This window comes from Chiroxiphia lanceolata, chromosome 4, assembly GCF_009829145.1.
Source record: "Chiroxiphia lanceolata isolate bChiLan1 chromosome 4, bChiLan1.pri, whole genome shotgun sequence".
Lineage (NCBI taxonomy): Eukaryota > Metazoa > Chordata > Aves > Passeriformes > Pipridae > Chiroxiphia > Chiroxiphia lanceolata.
This window is the reverse complement of record NC_045640.1, coordinates 61369452-61388180: the sequence shown is the minus strand read 5'-3', so window position 1 is coordinate 61388180 and position 18729 is coordinate 61369452. Positions and strand designations below refer to the sequence as shown.

General features: G+C 47.3%; 1 protein-coding gene across 1 annotated transcript; it reads left to right on the top strand.

Annotated features, from left to right (window-relative positions):
* The first annotated feature begins 916 nt into the window (after window positions 1-916).
* Window positions 917-10238, top strand: REELD1 (reeler domain containing 1). The gene is made up of 8 exons (XM_032686696.1): window positions 917-980; window positions 1693-1708; window positions 2484-2704; window positions 3276-3498; window positions 5097-5269; window positions 5966-6257; window positions 6937-7000; window positions 9568-10238. Exons 1-8 carry the CDS (start codon window positions 917-919, stop codon window positions 10153-10155), a joined length of 1641 nt encoding a protein of 546 aa, XP_032542587.1. The 3' UTR covers window positions 10156-10238.
* The last annotated feature ends 8491 nt before the right edge of the window (window positions 10239-18729 follow it).

Here is an 18729-nt window from a genome sequence, read left to right as displayed (position 1 = left end):
TGAAGAAAGGGCAGACAGCTGATAGGTTTGTTATTCCATTCATCCAGCCCTACTTGGAGCCACATGTTGCCAGCAGTTTGTTCAGCATGTCCTGACGGCAGCTCTGATGATGAACTGGACCCTAATTTCCATTTGTTGCGAGCAATAAGCCACTGTCAGGGAGTGAGGTGGGCCTGGTGACAGTGGCTGGGTTTGGCCGGGAGTCCCAATCACCAGATCACCAGAGCAGTCTGCAGTGATGAGGTGGATCTGAGGAGGAGCTGGGAAGCTCAGGGACAGGATCAGCTCCACGGTCAACTGCCAGGACAGCTGCAGTGTAGCTCAAGCAAGGAACAGGGCTCACAGCCTGGACTTAAATACAGCTCTTGTGTTGGGGGACAGTCACACCTAGCAGATGTTTAGTCCTCTGTGCTGGCTTTGGTGGATCTGTGGGGTGTTGATGGCTCCTTCTGCAAGGGCTGGTGCATGGGATGTGCCTTCCCAGCCTTTCTAGCAAAAATCTGTTTTTACTGCCAAAATTAATTCCATGTAAGCGTGAGAGACAGGGCACACTGCCTGGGGTCATGGAGGGAGCTGATGTGGCTTTGCTTTGCTTCAGCACAGAAGGGGGAATATGTGTGTGTGGAGGGTAACAGGGAAGCAAAAGTCCAACCAAAGGAGTTCCAGGGTGTCCCACACAAACCCCATGACTTGCTGTGCCCCCCCCCGCCCCCCTCCCCGCCCCAGTTGCCTTTGTTTTCATTGCAGAAGCTTGGAGATTTAAAAAAAAAAAAAGGGGTGGGATGTGAAGAGAAAAACTAATATGATTAAGGCAGGATTTGGACACTGGCAGAGAGCTGCTGTGGGTGGTGGGTATTAGGAGTAACAGCTGCTGCACTTCCCATTAGAGGAGGCAGAGAAGAAGGTCCCTGAAAGGATGGGTCTCCAGCGGGCTGGGAGGGCAGTAGCGGCAGCGAGCCCGGCAGTGCTCGTGTCCCAAGGTAAGCGATGGCGGCACTGGGCAGCCCTGGGGAGCAGAGCATTGCTCCCCTGCCGTGATGGGCAGCTGGGGGTGGGATAGGGAAAGGTGGTACGGCCTGGGAAGCACCGGAGGGAAAGAGCTGCAGCTCAGGGGTACTTCTATAAGCTCCTGTGAGAAATCTTATCCAGCAAGGGAAGTTTATGTGTGCCCGGAGGAGAGGCTGGCTCCGGGAGGAGGAGGCATCCTGCCGCTGGTCCAACGGGGGCTGGAATAGTTAGCAAAGGCTCCTGTGACTCCCACAAGCATCTTCTGGCATGTAACTGGTTGGAGTGGCAGGATGCTTGGCTATGGAAGGTTAAACTGCATCCATCTGCTTGCTGCTTCAGTCGAGGCACAAACAATTTCATGTGCTGTGGTGGTTTGTTAGTCAGCTGGCAAGTTTCAGAAGTGCTAGAGAGGGAGGTGTAAGCTAGACCTCCTCAGTCTCTGGTTTCCTCTGATTCATTTACATCTATCTATTGACTAAGTGTAACGAAATCTAAGGCACAAAAAGCTGCATGTTGGAAAGAACATGTTAAAAAGCACCATATTAAAATCTGAACCACCTGCCTTATGATATCCATTACAACAAATACCCCACACTCATCCTTCAGCTTCACTTTCAAAAGTGCATTTTGAAAAATCAGAATAACACAATACTCTAGTTAATCTGGAAATGTGTTTTATGCCAGCCACCAAAGCCGTGAGGTACTGACGACACAGCATACCAAATATTAAACTTGAACTGTGTAGAGAAAAAAATGCTAGTTTGGATTAAAAACTTGAGAATAAGGAGAAATTCTGGTAATAGCCAAAGCTGCCACCAAGTTATCTCAGAGTTCTGACTCTGACTTCACAGACAGCATCACTGCTGTGTCGTCAGCTACAGTAAGCCCTGATTGAGAAGGACAAGCCTAAATGCTGCTGGGTGGCCAGACAGGGGTCCAGTGGTCACAACCAGCCCAGCGTGAGGGGCAGCCACATGCTGTCAGTGCGGGGACATGGCTCTGAGATGGCAGGCAGGGAGAAGCTCTGCTCTGGGCACCAGCCCCACATGCAATGGAGGTTTGCAGCAGCTCTGCAGGTCTAAGGAGAGATGTTTTCCCCATTGAGCAGGTTGTACGTTTGGGCTGGGAATGGTGCTTTGTGCTGAGCGTGGCCGTACAGAGCCTTCTCCTCCTCCTAAAGCCCACAAGACTTTTCAGAGTAAATCTTCCTTGACTGCTCCCTCCACGGGCAACTTCACAAGAAATACATCCTCCTGTGAGGCCTCTTCCCTTCCAGCCTCAACAATTACTTCAGAATGTGAATACTGTGGATTCAAAAGTGTCTCCAGGTGCCTCAAAGATAATTTATTTTCCTTTGTTTAAACCCTGTGGGAACGGTGGTTCTGCAGATCAGCTAAATCAATGGCACCAGACGGGCTCACAGGCTGCTGAAGCCACTGCTTTGAAGTGAACCTCCACATTGTTTTCTGCTGTAGGATGGAGGATGGCAGGAGAGCCCACGCTGCCATTGTTGGCTGGGCATGCACCACCCTGTGCTTGGTCTCCTGCGCGGCCGCCTTCTCGCACGGCGCGAGCCTTTCTGCCTGCGCCGACATGATGCCCAGGCACCTCAGAGTGCAGCTGCACAGCCCCAACAGCAACTACGTCACTGTCCGCACCAACATGTCCTTCTACTTCCCAGGTGACAAGGTTCCAGGTAAGGAACAGCTTCCTGCATCTGAAAAATACATGATAACTCATCTCAAGTGATGGTATGAATCTTTGTGAGGTCAGGGAAGAGTCTGAGTGAGCAACACCACCTCTCTCGTCATGAGAAAATGAATGTATTTACAGAGGAATTCTGTTTGCAGCACTTGGCCTAAGGTTTCTCAGGTGATGGTTGACTCCAGGTTTTCACCATGTTGCAAACCAACTGTTTGCTGGAGGCAGCTGGTAGGTTTGGGTGCTTTGGAGGGGATTTATTTATCTCAATTGTGTCTTAACCATACCAGACCTCATTACGTGCAATGGCATGAGAGGCACTTCCGGAGGGTAAAGTCACCTTCCCTGCTCCTCTGCACCACACAAAAGGGTCTGGGTGACTCACCTGACTCTTAGGCACAGTTGGCAGCATGTCCTGTTCCCATCATCACTGGTCCTGAGGTGTTTTCAGTGCTGTTGCTGAAGGTTTTCTTTTGGTTTCAGTGCTATCACTGGAAAATCCATTGCAGACAATTAACTCCACAACTACTAGACAAATCCCTTCTGTCCCATGTTTTGTCTTCCAGTGACAGTGAGGAGCACCCGGGATTATATGGGCTTTATGCTCCAAGCTCGCAAAGTGTCCAACAACGAAATTGCTGGCACATTCATCTTCATGCCTCCTGGTTCCAAGCTGCTGACTTGTTTTGAAGATGGGGACACTGTCACCCACTCGGACAAGTCACTGAAAAGAAACCTGTCCTTTGTATGGAAAGCGCCAGACCAACCCATTGGAGACATCAAGTTTTTGTAAGGATGTGCTGGTTCCTAACCAGAATTTGTGTCCTCTCAGTTTAAAGGCTCGGCTTTGGTTTTCCATCATACTTGTCCAGTAAAGTGGTTTATGTATCTTGAACCCAATACAGCTAAATACTTACCAAATGGTGCAACAGTATCCCAGCTGGTACGTAAATCACCATTAATATCTGCTGGGTAGTGCTGCCTTTTATTTACATGGTCACTATTTTCTCAGAACAAATACACTGGAAGATGACAGCCTGGGCATTTAGGAAATAAAAATATTAAGGCATAAAGACAGAACTGTGATCATATTGCCTGTCTTTGTAAATAACACAGCCCATAGGATTTCCCTGACCACAGGATAATCTTGTATATGACCTCTTAAAAAATAATTAAAAATTAGTAGTTTTAAAAAAAGTAAAATGTAAATAGAACTATTCACATTAAAAAGAGAGCAAGCACTATGTCAAAACTTGAAATCTCTATTTTGTACCAAAGTCCCAAACTCTTCAAGTACTTTGGTTCTGATTTTAAATGAAATAAAAAGTCTTCTGACTGATTGTCTTAGAGGAAGCACAGCAGCTTTTCATTTTGAAAGAGATTAAATTGTTATTTTTTGACTTTACAAAACCACTTAGAAGCTGCTTGGCCAGATCCTTGGCTGCTTCCCAAAACATAAGCATCCTGGTGAGTGCTGTGGCTTGTGCACCTCATCGCGATTCAATAAAAATTCATTGAAACAGAAATATTGCTGCTTGGAATTTCCAATTTTTGGCCATTGTTTTAAATCAGAAAATACTATTAAAGCCACATAAAGCTCAAGCAACCAAATAAACTCAAACAATACCCAACAACACCTAGTCCTAGACATCCACTCTGATACTTCCTTTGCCCTCTGGCTTTTGACCCTCCAAGATGACTTCTGATAGCTTCTCCCTTTTTGCCCTAACACAGTATCTGGAAAAACTCCTTGTTAGGCTTAAAAATACCTTGTAAGAATCATCTGGCACAGGAAAACCCAAACTGGTTTCCCCTTAGCTAACTCTCAGAAGCAGCTGAGCAATCTGAGCTGAAATTCTCCCAAAATCTCCAGTTTAAATAAGGCTCTCTGGGTGAACAGTTAAAGGTTGGCCAATGCAGTTTTGGCATCTGACAAAAAGCAGAGGATTAGGCAGGCTCAAATATCAGAGGACTGAGAAGAGAGACTTTTTTTTTGCCCTTACCTATTCTGCTGTTTGTACAAGTTACATTGACTTGTTTTAATTAGTAAATACCACTGTTGTTTCCCTGCCTACGGAAGATTATAAGCTGAGCTAGTCCAAGTTTTACAAATGTACTTCTATTAACATGGTGAATGTAATAGAGCTTTCCTTATTTCTTTTTATTTAAGTTCCCACACATTTTTGGCTGATCTTAATTATGGATGGTGATTCTTCACCCCAAATCTTTCTTATGAGACCGGGTATCTTTCATTTGCAATAGAAAATGTATGACAGGCTAATCCTTTAAAATACTTTTGCATCCGTTCTCTCTTCAGATTAAAGCAGTCTTTGTGTTTTATTAATGCTACAGAGCAAATAAATTCTTGCCTAATTATGTTTTAACAGCATCTCCATAGTCCAGTCATACTTTGTTTACTGGGCAAAGATTGAATCTGCCATCGTGGCTCAGGGGGGGCAAAACAAGACGCTTGTTGGCAGCAGCAAGAAGCCCGATGCCGCAGCCCCTGTGCCCTCGCAGGGACCAGATGACACACACCCCACAGGAACGGCGAGCAAAGGTACGGGTTGGCTTCCTGCAGAGTAGTTTTACAGCTTATTCTGGGCAAGCATTCGACACAAGTGACCCAAACAAGCTGGGGGGACCTGTTTTAACTCCTGTGGCCACCAAGGAGACCAGTGATGGCTGTGGTGAGCTCCTTGAAGTGAGGGTATGGGCCAGCACTTGGAGTGATGGAGCCAGTTCCAAGGAGGGTACCGGAAAGTTAAACAGGGTTGCCAGATCTTATGATTCAATGCAAACCCTAACATACAACATACTTTACCTAAAATCCCAGCTTTTGAAGATAAGGAAGTGCAATTAGCAATGTTGTCTAAGCAGAGGAACATATTTGTCTCTAAATGTGACTATTGGTCCTCAGGTATATATTTAGTTGTACTTATGCAGCCTTTGGTTAGTAAGGAGCTCCATGAATTTACTTATACCCAAAGCAGATGTATTTCTCAGCATTTTTGTCATGGTAATAAGACTGAGTTTTAGTTATTTTACTTGACCATTACATAGGCAGAGAGCTTTGCTGCTTTAATTTTCATCTGGGTTCCCTCTTAAAAACAAGTGACATGAAAATAAAAGACTCACTATTACAAACCTTCCTGGCAAGCATTGGCACCGAGTGGGATTTGAAATAAACAAACCCAAGACAAGAGACTTCTGCTCCTCTCTCCCTGGTCTTTGTTTTGTCTCCCTGTTGGACAAGGTCCCACCTCTCCTGCAGGCTCCCCCCTGCGCACTCCAGCACCGCCTGCCAGCCCCACTGGCATCATGGCAACACCAGCACCAGAGCCAGGTTTTGGTGTCGGGTCAGATGCCCATCCCATTGCTGAGCCAAAGCAGCCAGCACGGACTTCACGGGCTGTGTCCGGTGGGAGCATCAGGTCCAGAGGCCGGGCACTGGAGCCATCCTTTCCCACCCAAGAAGCAAGCACGGTGGATGCCTTGCAAGGTTTCCTCTCCCAGAACAATGCCTCCAGCTTCAGCACCTCCAATGGGTAAACTCAGTGGTGGGAAGGGCTATTTCTCCAGTCCTTATAGGGAAGGAAAATAGTACTAGTTTCCCTGCAGATGAACAAGGGTCTATGTAGGAAGGTGTCTGCAGCTGGGGGGGAGGCAAGATGGTGTTTGCTTGCTGGGATTTTGAGACATAATCCTTTGGAGATTGCACACGACAGACAGCAACAGGGAGAAAATCCAAAACTCATAAGAACCCAATGCTACACTGTTCAGCCCAGTGGAGGACTGGCCAAGTGGCAGAAAAATGTGATGAAAACTATTGGCTGCCAGAATATTTCTCTGAAAGTGCATGCAGATATTCAATGAAACAGTGAACTCAGCGGACCTATTTCTCCATCTGCAGGGAAAAGGAAAAAAGGATGCAAAGCAATTATGAAATTTGGGCTTGAGGTTGTCTGCTCAGAAGTCTTAGGGGGTTTGGGCTACATGAACTTTCATGCCACATTTCATCCTGTGGGTGAAAATGATGGGGATAGGAATAAATGATCAGGCACTATTAAAAATACAGCCCGTGTGGTCTGTGTTGACTGCATGTGTCCCGAAAGCACTCTAAGGAACGGCACACTTCTTGGTGGTGTGAGAAACAGGGATTCCCATGTGAGCCAATGCTGACAGGTCTCACTTACTAACCCTGCCTTTCCTCTATCCATATCTTAGAGCAGGAAGCAATGCCAGCACTGCCACCCCACGCTTGTGTTTGACGTGTACAGACCACAGGCAGGTAAGCAGTGTGGTCAGGGAGGACGCCTCCTCCAAGGACTGAAAGGTCTAAGAGAAGATTGAGGATAAAACCTCTCTACTGCATCACAGCACCAAGCAGCCCACATAGCCAAGTGGCTAAAACTACATTGAGCCTGTTAAAAGTTTTAATTTTTTTACTTTAACTGGAAATTAGTTTTCATATCTCTTTTTAGGCATTTTTTTTTGAGCCCATTGCCTAAGTTTTTAACAGTCCCACTGTAAAACCAATCTAAACCAGCTTTCCTGTATGTGGACATGACTACTGGGTGTTACTGGGCTGGAAATGTGTTTTATTCCTGTGGAAGGCTGAGATGTTCCTTTCCAGGGGTGCTGGATAGATACCACCCAAGAAATCCACCAGAGGTTGAAGACTTAATTTTTCCCAGGGATGGCCAAAGAAGGTCTGTGCTTTCTGAGGCTGGATGGGTCAGAAAGGCAGACATGGTAGGGGGGGGTTAGCCACAGGCATGGGGTGCACTCGCCAGAGACTGCTGGAAGAGCAGGAGCTGGCAGGCAGGATGAGCAGGTGAGAGTACCTTTCAGGATGGGGTGATCTCAGGGCAGGAAGCCCAGAAAGGGGTGAAAGGACTGCAGCCTCAGGGCAATGGGGCAGCTGTACATTTCGAAGGAGATGTGGGAACTAGGAGGGCATCTGAGGAATTAAGTGGAGAACAGAGGAGGGAGAGAAACCAGAGAATACCAGGGCTGCAGAGACAGAGAAAGATGCTCGGACGGGAACTAGTGGAGAAGCTGGAAAGCAGGGATAGCTTAGAGACACAGGGTACAGTGTTAACAGTGGAAGTCCGCAGAGGATGGAGAGAAGAAAAATACAAAGAAAATAAAGAATTAGATCTGGATTGCAGGATGCCACAGGAGGAAGAGTAATAACCTCACAGAAGAAAAAAAGGGAAAGGGCCATACAGCAAAGAATGAGGCAGAAATATTTAGGAAGGAGCAGAGGACAGGGTACAAGTAAAGGAAAGATATGTACCAGGAGCACCTGGCATAGCCACGGAGAGAAGTGGAGAAATGGCAGAAGACTGAAACAAAGGAAAGGAAGAGTTATTGCACAAGGCAAGACAAGAAGAGCATAATGAAATAAAAACACTGGGAAATTAGGCAAGAAGGGAGAGAAGGAGCATGAAAAGAAAGGAGAAATGAGGTGAGATAGGGCAAGGACTTGTGAGGAAATTCCATTTTCTATCCCAAAGTCCCAAGTCCTGCAGTATATCCTTACAGTATGCTGTTTGCATTTTGAGGGCAAGTGATCCATACACATGCAATCCTAACTTCGCCAGCCAGCTACTTTACAGTTTGGAGTTCAGCCACTGAAAGTCTTCTATTTACTACTGCACTTTACTAGCACCTTCAGAAACTGTCTCTTCCACAAAGGATGCTCTGACCCTCCACTACTTTGCTTCACAGCTTGCCAGGGCTCCTACCTCAGCTTTGTGCTCCTGTCACACTGTCTTCCCAGGAAGCCTTAGAAATCGCTAATGATGGTAGAGGGTGAGAGTTTCTCTGGTGTAATTAATGGAAGTGTGAAAAAGCCTGCTGGGCTGGACAGGCTGGAGAGGTGCCAGTTACTGAGGGTCAGATTCAAGTCTCACTGGAGCCAAAGGAAAAACTCTAGTACATTTTGCAGGTTTTGGATGTGGGCTCAGATGCACAGTGGGAATGGAAAAATTCAAATAAATTGTATGATTGTTTCCCAGTTAGTCTTGGATAAGACCTGCAGCAAAGCCTGGGCTGCAGAACTGGCATGGAGTTGCTGTCATTTTGTGACAGATAAAATAAAGTGCATGGAACCGGACTGTCCCCAGAAACAGGAGCAGGCAAGAACAGTCATTCCCACTAAAATGGGTGGTTAAGCAACACAGAGAGGCAGACAATTTCAAACCAGCTGTGTATGCTTAGAAAGCAAGGCAGGCTTTGGGAAGAGTTCACAGATTGTACGTGACTGCCCCAAAACCACTGATGTCAAAGGCCATCCCAAGTCTCCTGTGTCCCTCTGCTCCACAGTTTGATCCACAGCCCCAGAAGGGTGATACTGAATCCCAGTAGGCCCACGTGACTCTAAACATGAAGCTGGGCTGGGAAGGTCACAGCTGCTCTTTCAGCATGATCCTGGTGTCACTCAAAGTGGGAATTGTTTATTAAGTGATTTTTTTTCTGTGATAACTATGGTTGTGAAAAATACCACCATAACAACGGAAACTACAGACCTTTACTTAGGCAAAGCAGTGACCTTCCTCTCCACCCTTGCCCTTCACCCCTGCCCCTTCAACCCACTCCGCCTTTGCCCCTGGGACCAGCTCCAGTGCATTGTCCCTCCCATGGGAATTGATATGGATGGAGCAGGGTTTCATCTGGCTCATTTTCTAAAAGCTACTGAGTAACCAGGGAATGGAGAAGGGTTATTTTAAGGCCAGAGGGACACATGGGTGTCAAGAGTTGAACTGTACTATGATGTAGGTAGTGAGAACATAATCACTCCCCTTTCTCTTCCCTCCTCAAACACATTTTGGTGTGTTTTTACTTTCAAAGGCCAGTACCAAGAGAGAGGATATCTCGAAAGCCATCCTGCATGTGACAGCGTCTCCCTCTGCCCTGCACGTACACACTCACCTGGGTGACGCTGCTGCAACCACAGCCCGGTTTGGGGATGCCAGCACTGCTGGCAATTTGTCCTTGGCTTCAAGGCAAATGGCAGAAAGAGAGCTGGCACCACAGCAGCCAGAGGAGACCGGCACCCGGAGTGAGGAAGAGAAGGAGGAGAAGGCAGGTGGGAATACCCTGGCATGGGTGACCAGACCAGCTCCCAAATCTGCTGTTCCTGGGAAAGGGAAAGACCTTGGCAGAGGAAGCCGACTCCTTGCAGCCCAACTTGGCATCCTGCTGGTCTGCACGGCCGCCCTGGGCCTGGCGCTGGCAGCTGCCGTGCGCTGTGTCTGTGCCCAGCACTGCCACAAGCGGACGGAGGTGTCCTTCGGCGAGCCGGACCCCGGCATCGCCGCCAGGGAAAACGGGGAGGCGGTGCACTTCCGAAGGATCCGGGAGAACAGCTTCGTGCTGGTGCAAGCCGAGTACAACTGGGTCAGCCCCTCGAGCAGAGGGAAGAAGACAATCATCTGAACATCTGCAACGCTGAAAGCAGCGCTACAGCGGCCAGTGCGGGTGCAAATAGCCCGGGGTGCACGGCACAGGTTATAGGAGGTGGTGGTTTAGTTTCTCTGTGTGCTGCCATGTAGGTAAACAAATTCAAAGCAGCCAGTTCAGACACAGGTGTTAGTCAAAAGTATCTAAGCTACAGCTGCTGAGAAAATAGAAGCTGATAGATTGTTCAGTGTGTTACACTTACTGCAATTAATATTGTATATCTGCTCATTAGCTGTCACTGCAACCATGACATACACTTCCTCTGCTGCCTTAAGGGTGTAGCCAAAAATAGAAATTCTTCCTCTGCACTGTGGTATTGACTCCTGTTTAATCTCAGCAAAAGTTTCTAGTGTTATATTTCTCTCTAGGAACTACAAACCCCTGATATAAACCCAATAACTCTCATTTAGGAGCTTACAGGTTTGATTCTGTGCACCTGGTATCTCTTGGATGACAAAATATTTGCCGGTAGATTTTAAGTTTCAATTCGAAAATAAAAAAGCAATAACTCATTAGTGGAGAACATTGATTCGAAGGACGCTGAATTGATCCACGGGAGCGAAACACAGGGTGGCAGATACCAGCTTTTGGGGGAAAAACATGCCTCCTCATCAGGTGCAAATGGAAGAAAATCTTTCCTGTCCATTTGCACCTGATGAGGAAGCTTGTTGCAGCCTGACAGGCAGCATTTACTGAGTCTCTTACTTTACCGAGTCAGCTCGGTAACACTCTGTGCAGAGACATGGACTGAGAAGTACCCTTCCCAGGTCACTTTGGAGCAGCAAAGGCTGCATGGGAAGTTAACAGCATCCTTGTGCTCTGAGTTTGTATAAACTTTTCTCCAACCGTGTGGTTTTCTGCAGGATGCCGCTAAAACAGCCCTTGGAAAACATCACAATCCTGGACACCTCCTAAGAGACAAGTGATAACAGCAAGGGTAAAGGTTTATTTTGTTGCAGCTTTAAAATAGTCAGAAACAGTCCTGATAATGATCCTCTTGAGACACACATTTTAGAGCCTTTCAGAGAGCAGGAATTGGCCCTTCTGGTGTCCTTGTCTAGGGTGGATCAGCTCAGATGGTTCCCAAGCTGTGTAATGGGGGACACATTTTGGTGCTGCAGCTTAATGCACAACCCACAGCAGTTCCCCCTGAGCTAAGCAGATAATGATGGTACCCTGATGGCTCACACAGCCTTCCTAGTGACAATTTACCCCTCTGTCAGGGCGAACCTCCAACTAGTTGGCCATCTTCATGCTGGATAGTCAGTCAAAGCCCTGCTCTCATATCCTCCCTTAAAAGGTCATTGACTTCGAGGAGACAGGTGGGACACAGTGAGTTCTCTGCTCCAATCCCCGTTTGATGAACACAGTGCATCTTTTGCTAATAGTGCCTTCTATTAGTGCTCAGAAAGAGCTGGTTTCTGACCATATTACTGTACTGTGATCAGGGACATAATGTTTTGTGCTGCACACATGGCCAAATTTCTGTCAGTTAACTTCTAGGCCTAGTGAACCTGGAGCAAAAAATGAGTAAGAAAAAAAGTGTACTCACAAATGCAGCTTGTAGAGATGAGCTTGATGGTCTTAACCATTGCACTTTGAAGAGAAGGGCAACTGCACCATGGCCCTTCTGCTGCAGAAAAACCAAGGGTAGCACTGTAATTGAAAAGACATTTGTTTTAGGACTCAAAAGGATGTTAGGTGAATGGTTTTATATTCAATAAATTGAGCTTATGCCCTAGCTACTCTTAAGTCTACAGGTTTTTAAGTACAAGTCCAGACACAATGGCATTCATCTCCTGTGTCATGTGACTCAGAAAGAAATCATGTTTCTGTAACCCACTGTAGCTGAACTGTGTAGCAACTAAAGCAGACTGCATTCAAGTCATTGTTAATGCAGCCAAAAAAAAAAAATCCTAATTAACTGAGAAAATAGGTCAACAAACTCTTAAAATATTTAAGAACTATCACTTATTATTTTAAAAAGTTTCTTATGATGGTATAGCTGTTTATGAATAAATTACAAATACCTATGGCCTCCTCCACTGTCTCTCTAGGTTTAATTTTACCAGATTGCTATAGCTATAAAACCATAACCTTCCCCTCCCCAGCTCTTTCCCCATAACCCAGCACTGCTTCTTGCCAGGTTGACTGGAGCAAGTGAAGGCCTCATGGAGGTGTTTGATTAGGATAGTGGCACTTCAACACCATGCTGCCTTCTGCCAGACTCTGCCTTCTGTTAAATTTATGCTGCTCCAGTATTATTACTAGTAAAACCAGTAATGGTGAGCTCTGAGGGACACAGCTCCTTTGAATTAGTAATGAGTTTTGCTACTTTGCAGACTTGGCTGAGACCTAAAGTGCTTGTGTTTTTTCCTTGACTTCTGAATGATGCTTCGTTTATTGTAGTTGCCATGACAAGAGGAATGGAGGTTTTATCTCTTCTTAAGGCTGTTAAAAACATGAGTACTGATTAATTTATTAAAAGGTAAACCATTCACCCCTTCCCCATTCTTAAGTGACTTGTCTTATATGGAAATTAATCTGTGCTCACAGTTAGAACAGATTTTGGAGGGAAAAAATATTACAAAATTAGGAAAAGAAAGGCACAAACCATTCTAATATTTACTGAAGAGTCAAGTGAAAGACTTGCCTTGTTTCCCTCTCTAGGTGCACAACTGTGTTGGTTACATATGTTCTGCTGGAACTGGGGATCTCTGTTCCTCCAGTGCAGGTTAGCCTGCAGCTGTCTGTGGCCCATGTCAGGTTGCCATCCCTCAGCAAAGTGACGTGGTTTTGTGTCAGAATTACTGACCAAGGCTGTGGAAAGCAGCTAATGAACACCTGATCTTGAGCCTATCTCCCCACCAGTCAAACAGGCATCAAACAATGCCAGTTATTTATGGCTTAAATCCATTTCATTGATGCCATTACAACGCTTGAGCTATACTAACTAAAAATAATAATAATAAAAAAAAGAAATAACTTGCATATAGTCATGCCCATTCACCACACCCTTACTTGAATACTCATTTTCCCATCTCGTGTCACCAGGACTCCCGCTTTCCCTCTGCTGCACCAAAAATGTAAACCACTGCCCCATAGCCACCAGTCCTGCATGTTGAGCACATAACACCATCACTAATTCTTGCTGCTTTTCCATGGTATCTGAAACCAGTTAGGTTTTGCCCATCCTCAAGCCTGTCCATAAATCTCTTCCCCCTCTGCATCAGAGAGGATGTTGCCTCACTAAGTGCTGCACCTGCTCTATTACAGGTGCCCACTCTGACAGCAGTTAGCAGAGGAGAGCAGCCCTGCAACACATTAGTGGCACTAAATGTAATGCGGAGAGGTTGCATTAAGCAACATGGTTAAGTCAGTGTGGACATTTTCTGCATTGGTTGAACTGTCACTAATATGCCAAAAAAGCCAAACATGCACTGATTTGGTCAGCTCCAAAATGAGTGACAAGACTCACAGAAGAAGCCATAGGGCCCTGTGGGCCCAGCTGTCATGGTCAGCAGGGATGTGTGAGCTCAGGCTCTCTCTTGGCAGAGGCAGTGCTCACCCAGAGCCATGCGGGACCAGCCCCAGGCATTGTGGAGATCTGGCTGGGTGGCTTGGCCAGCCCTTTTGGCACAGTTTCTGCAACTACTTAAGACCACACAAATCAAGGGAGGCAAAGCAGCAGGATGAGGAAAGCAGAGAATAAAAAAAATTTCAGCACATGCCCCAGCAAACAGCATGGGGAGATGATGCCCGGGCTGCCTTCCTGAGGGGTGAGGGTTTGTCCTCTCCCTCACCCCTGAGAGTTTGCCCCTGCTTCAGCCAGTTCCTTGGCAGAGCTAAGGATGCATGTGTTATTTATTCACTTAGATTTAAATAACAATAAGAAATGCCTGTAAGAAAGGAGATACTCTAACAATTCCTGCAACATTCAGCTCGAAAAAGAGCTGCTTAGCAGCAAAAACAAATGACAAAGTGGTGACCCAACAACCCACAAAGTTCGTGAGCAGCAGAACAAACCCCTCACTCCTCCTGGCAAGTCAGACCCCTCCACTAACCCTTCCAGGGTCTCAAGGCTCATTGTGCCTAGACAGCTCTGCAGGGCTCCCTTCCTTCCTTTCCCTTCCCTTCTCTCCTGCTAGCTCCTCCAAGACACCACATCAACTATGGGAGAGCAGAGAAGGACTTGGTGAGTCACAACTGCCCTTGGACCAGGAGTTGCTCAGGGATCTCTCCTGGTTCCCTCCCGCCACAGAATCGCTTCCCCTTCACAGGTCTCATCTCAGCAGCCCTCTTTCCTCATTAGTGTATATGTGACTCTCTCAATAAAGCATTTTGTTATATGATGTATGAAGGACCGTGTCTCAAACCACATTTTACTGTATATTTAAGTGCATGTTTTGCTGATTTACTGCTGTTCCAGAGAACGTCTCCCTTCCCGAGCAGGGCAGGCCTGTAACGGATATATCAGCTCTGACTAATGATTATTAGTACATCCCAAGGTTATGTCCCACAATCAAATAACGTGTAGGAGGGAAGAGAGACTCCAGCTTACTCGGCTGAGGACAAAGATCACAGAGAGTCTCTTTCAATCTTCAGATTGCAATATCCATTACAGACTGCCACCTTCTAATGTCAAAGTATAATTTGTTGTTGAGAAAATGTGTCGCTGTTTCAGAGGCGAGTCAAAGATCAGCCTGGCTGTATATCAGTGCATGTTGATGTACATTAAGAACCGGTGGCCAGGTACCAAGGACATCGGGCTGCCGGTGCGGAGGGAATGGAAGCAGACGTGACTTGCTGATCTTTACTGTGCAAACACACGGCCCGAAGTGGAAAAAAAATACTTAACCCAGTCAAGCGAGGTGTCACCCGTAATTCCCAGCGTCTGAGGCAGCACCAACGCGACGTGTCAGGCGAGTGGCCGGAGGCAGCCGCTGCTCGGCTGCGGGAAGGGCAGGGCCGCCCGCGCGGCACCGGGCAGGAATGGCCCTGTGAAGTGCGTTCCTGGGCAGATCCAGGCGGGCGGCACGCCAAAGCAATCCCTCGGCATTCCCGAAGGGCAGCGGAGAGCGACCCGCGCCGGCCGCGAGGGGGCAGCGTTGTCCCGGCGATGGAGCCCGGGCCGGGCCGGGCAGGGCGGGGGGCTCTGGGTGAGAAGGGGTCGGAGCCCTCCCCATTGCCCCGGCACCTACATTCTCTCACGGCAGCGGCATGAGAGGGTGCTTCACCCCCGTCTGCAAGCAGGTAGAAGTTTCTGCATCAAAGAGCCTGGGACGTTAACTCCGTTTTTATAATCCTGTGCACTTTGTCAATGAAATGTCAAGTTATATGGTTTACGGTCCATCTTAATTATCAAGCTATTATTACAGAGCATGCAGTTCCCCCTAGTGCTGTTTTACATTCCTAAGTGTGACTTTTTTTTTTTTATTATTTCTATAAATCCACCACACAAATGCTGCTGAGAAAACAACATGCAGGGATTGTCTTATGTCCCCTTCTCCTTGCCAGCTTCCTACTAACAGAGACATTTATGCCAGGAAAAAGGCAAAGCTCTCTAGTTTCAGCAGTGCCATGTGGTCTGTCTGGGCCCCATCCTCAGAGCCATGTGCAGAGCCCGGCTGAGCTCAAGTGACTCCTGCAGGTCAAAGCTCTGGCCAGAGGAGGCTGAGGCAATGCTGTCCTGGTGGGTGATGCAACCAGAGGCTCTCAGAGGGCTGTATTTCTTACTGCAAACACCTGCCTGTCATTTGGCATTTGAACGTGCAGTTGGAGGCTGCTGGCAGGTGCCTGTGTCACGGTAATGACTGTGACGGGCTTTTTCCATCCCTGAGCAGGAGATGGTTCTGACATTTGGTTTGAGAGCAGCTTTGAAGCCACTGAGTTCCTCTGCTTGAGAAGAATTTCTTCCTAAGATCTATTCTGAACCTACCACTTTAAAGCCATCCCCCCTTGTCCTATCACTACTTGCCCTTGTAAAAAGTCCCTCTCCATCTTTCTTGTAGCCCCTCTGCTTGCGCGATGAGGGTGTGCACTGCCTGCTAACAGTTCACCAGAAAACACCCCTTGTAGCATCACCGCCTCTTTGGGAAGTTCACTGCCACTCTGCTCTCTGCACTCATTTGCCACCAGCTTCTTCCCCAAGAAACACACACCAGAGCACATGGCTCCTGCGGGCAGCATGTGCGTGTCGGGGTGTGGAGGAGCCAATCTGGTTACAGCTGTGGTGGGTCAGCAGTGAAGGACAAGCCCAATAAGCCAAACATATTCAAGCAGCACCACCCTTCCTGCGCAAAGCACAGGGAAATGCAGAGGCAGCACAGTCCACACTGGCTACACCAGCCACAGCAACCCCCTCTGGCAGGCTCCCTTCCTTGCTGTCTGTCAGATCTACTGGTGTTCTGCACAGGCAAGGGCAAGGGCAGCTGTGACACTCAGAATGCTTGGCCAAAGATGCGCAGCAATTGGAAGCTGTAGACAGAGAAGGATGCTTCTGCTCTCAGCCCCACATGCCATTCTCTAGGAATTGGACCTCTGAGTATAAGAAGAAAGGAGTTACATCAGACTGTTCAAATTACTTTGCTCTCCATTGCTGGCAAAATCCTGGCAAGAATACTTTTGAACAGATTAATACCCGCTGTAGCAGAAGGAATTCTACCTGAAAGTCAATGTGGTTTCAAAGCCAACAGGAGTACCATAGACATGGTATTTGTTCTCAGACAACTGCAAGAGAAGCGTAGGGAACAGAATAAAGGTCTCTACGTAAACCTTGTTGATCTCACCAAGGCTTTCGATACTGTGAGCAGAAAGGGTCTATGGCAGATTTTGGAATGTTTAGGATGTCCCCCCAAGTTCCTTAAAATGATCATCTCACCCCATGAGGATCAGCACGGCCAAGTCAGATATGGCGACGCACTTTCTCAGCCCTTTCTAATTACCAATGGTGTGAAACAAGGCTGCATTCTTGCACCAACTCTATTCACAATCTTTTTCAGCATGATGCTCCAAAGGGCCATGGCAGACCTCGATGATCAGGACGGTATCTACATTCGATACCACACTGATGGAAGCCTATTCAACCTAAGGCAACTGATGGCCCACACTAAGACCTTAAACCATCTTGTCTGGGAGCTGCTTTATGCTGATGACACTGCCCTTGTTGCCCACACAGAAGCAGCTCTGCAGCGTTTAACATCCTGCTTTGCAGATGCTGCTGAGCTCTTTGGACTGGAAGTCAGCTTAAAGACTTCCTGCACCTCAGGAAGTCTTCCATCATCCCCATATCACCATTGGCCAATCAGAGCTCAAATCAGTCCAGCAGTTTAATTACCTAGGTAGCCTCATCTCCTCGGATGGTAAGATTGACAGAGAGATAGATAACAGGTTAGCAAAGGCATAAGTGCTTTTGGAAAACTCCATAATAAACTCCGTAATAAACACTTGAAGAAAAGCACCAAGATCAGCGTTTACAGAGTCATAGTGCTGTCTACTCTCTTATACAGATCTGAATCATGGGTCATCTACCGCCACCACCTGCGTCTCCTAGAACGCTTCCATCAACGCTGTCTCCACATAATCCTAAACATCCACTGGTCAGATTATGTGACCAATACATCTGTTCTAGAACAAGCAGCAGTCACAAGCATTGAGGCCACGTTGCTGAGAACACAGCTGCGCTGGGCAGGGCACGTCTCCAGGATGAAGGACCACCGCCTCCCTAAGATCTTGCTTTATGGTGAACTTGCCACCTGCTGCTGCAAGAGAGGAGCCCCGAAGAAAAGATACAAGGACTCCCTGAAACAACATCTCAGCCTTGGCCATATTGATCACCATAACTGGTCTACTCTGGCCTCAAATCGGGAGGCCTGGAGACACACCATCTATAATGCTGCTGCTTCGAGAACGCACGCAGGATCACTCTCGAGGAGAAAAGACAACGCAGAAAGAATTGTGTCTTGCAGAATACACCACCTAAGGAGTTTTTCTGCTGTGCCTTTTGCAACCAGACATGTCTATCTCGTATTGGCCTCATTAGCCACCAGTGTGCTTGTAACAAATGTGGATAGAGCCTTTCCCAAGTCTTCGTTTGCAAAGCCTCGCCATGATGATGATATATTGGACCTCTGAGATTCTGCTGCAGGAAGCCTAGGGCAAAGAATCTTCTTGCCCATCCTGTGGTGATCAGGTGAAGGGCTCAAACCAACAAATGAATCAGCAGCTTGCATCTGTGCGATGGCTTCCTTGATCCTCCTTTCTCTCCATTGGCCATGTTTATACATCTCCTTCATCTTCCTCCACTCCTCCCCTTCTCTTCCCTTGTCTCCTCCCAAACAGGGGACCCACCCCTACTATTTTTCCGCCCTGGCTCCTGGTTTGCCCCACCTGTGAACAGACTTGGTGTTGCAGGTGCCGTTAGCTAGCTCACCTTGGCCTTCCATGACATTACTGATGCAGTTTCCTGGGTCCCACTGGTCCTGCCAGGTTCTTCTCTCCAAAATGACCCCACCTCATCCTTCGAGTGTTTGTGAAGTGTGGCCATCTCAC

Bases quoted from the DNA above. Each gene is read 5' to 3' on its own strand.
- REELD1 (XM_032686696.1), top strand. From the start codon at position 917: ATGGGTCTCCAGCGGGCTGGGAGGGCAGTAGCGGCAGCGAGCCCGGCA. The intron at 2,705-3,275 runs GTAAGGAACAGC...TTTGTCTTCCAG, and splicing joins CCCAGGTGACAAGGTTCCAG to TGACAGTGAGGAGCACCCGG. The intron at 3,499-5,096 runs GTAAGGATGTGC...ATGTTTTAACAG, and splicing joins ATTGGAGACATCAAGTTTTT to CATCTCCATAGTCCAGTCAT.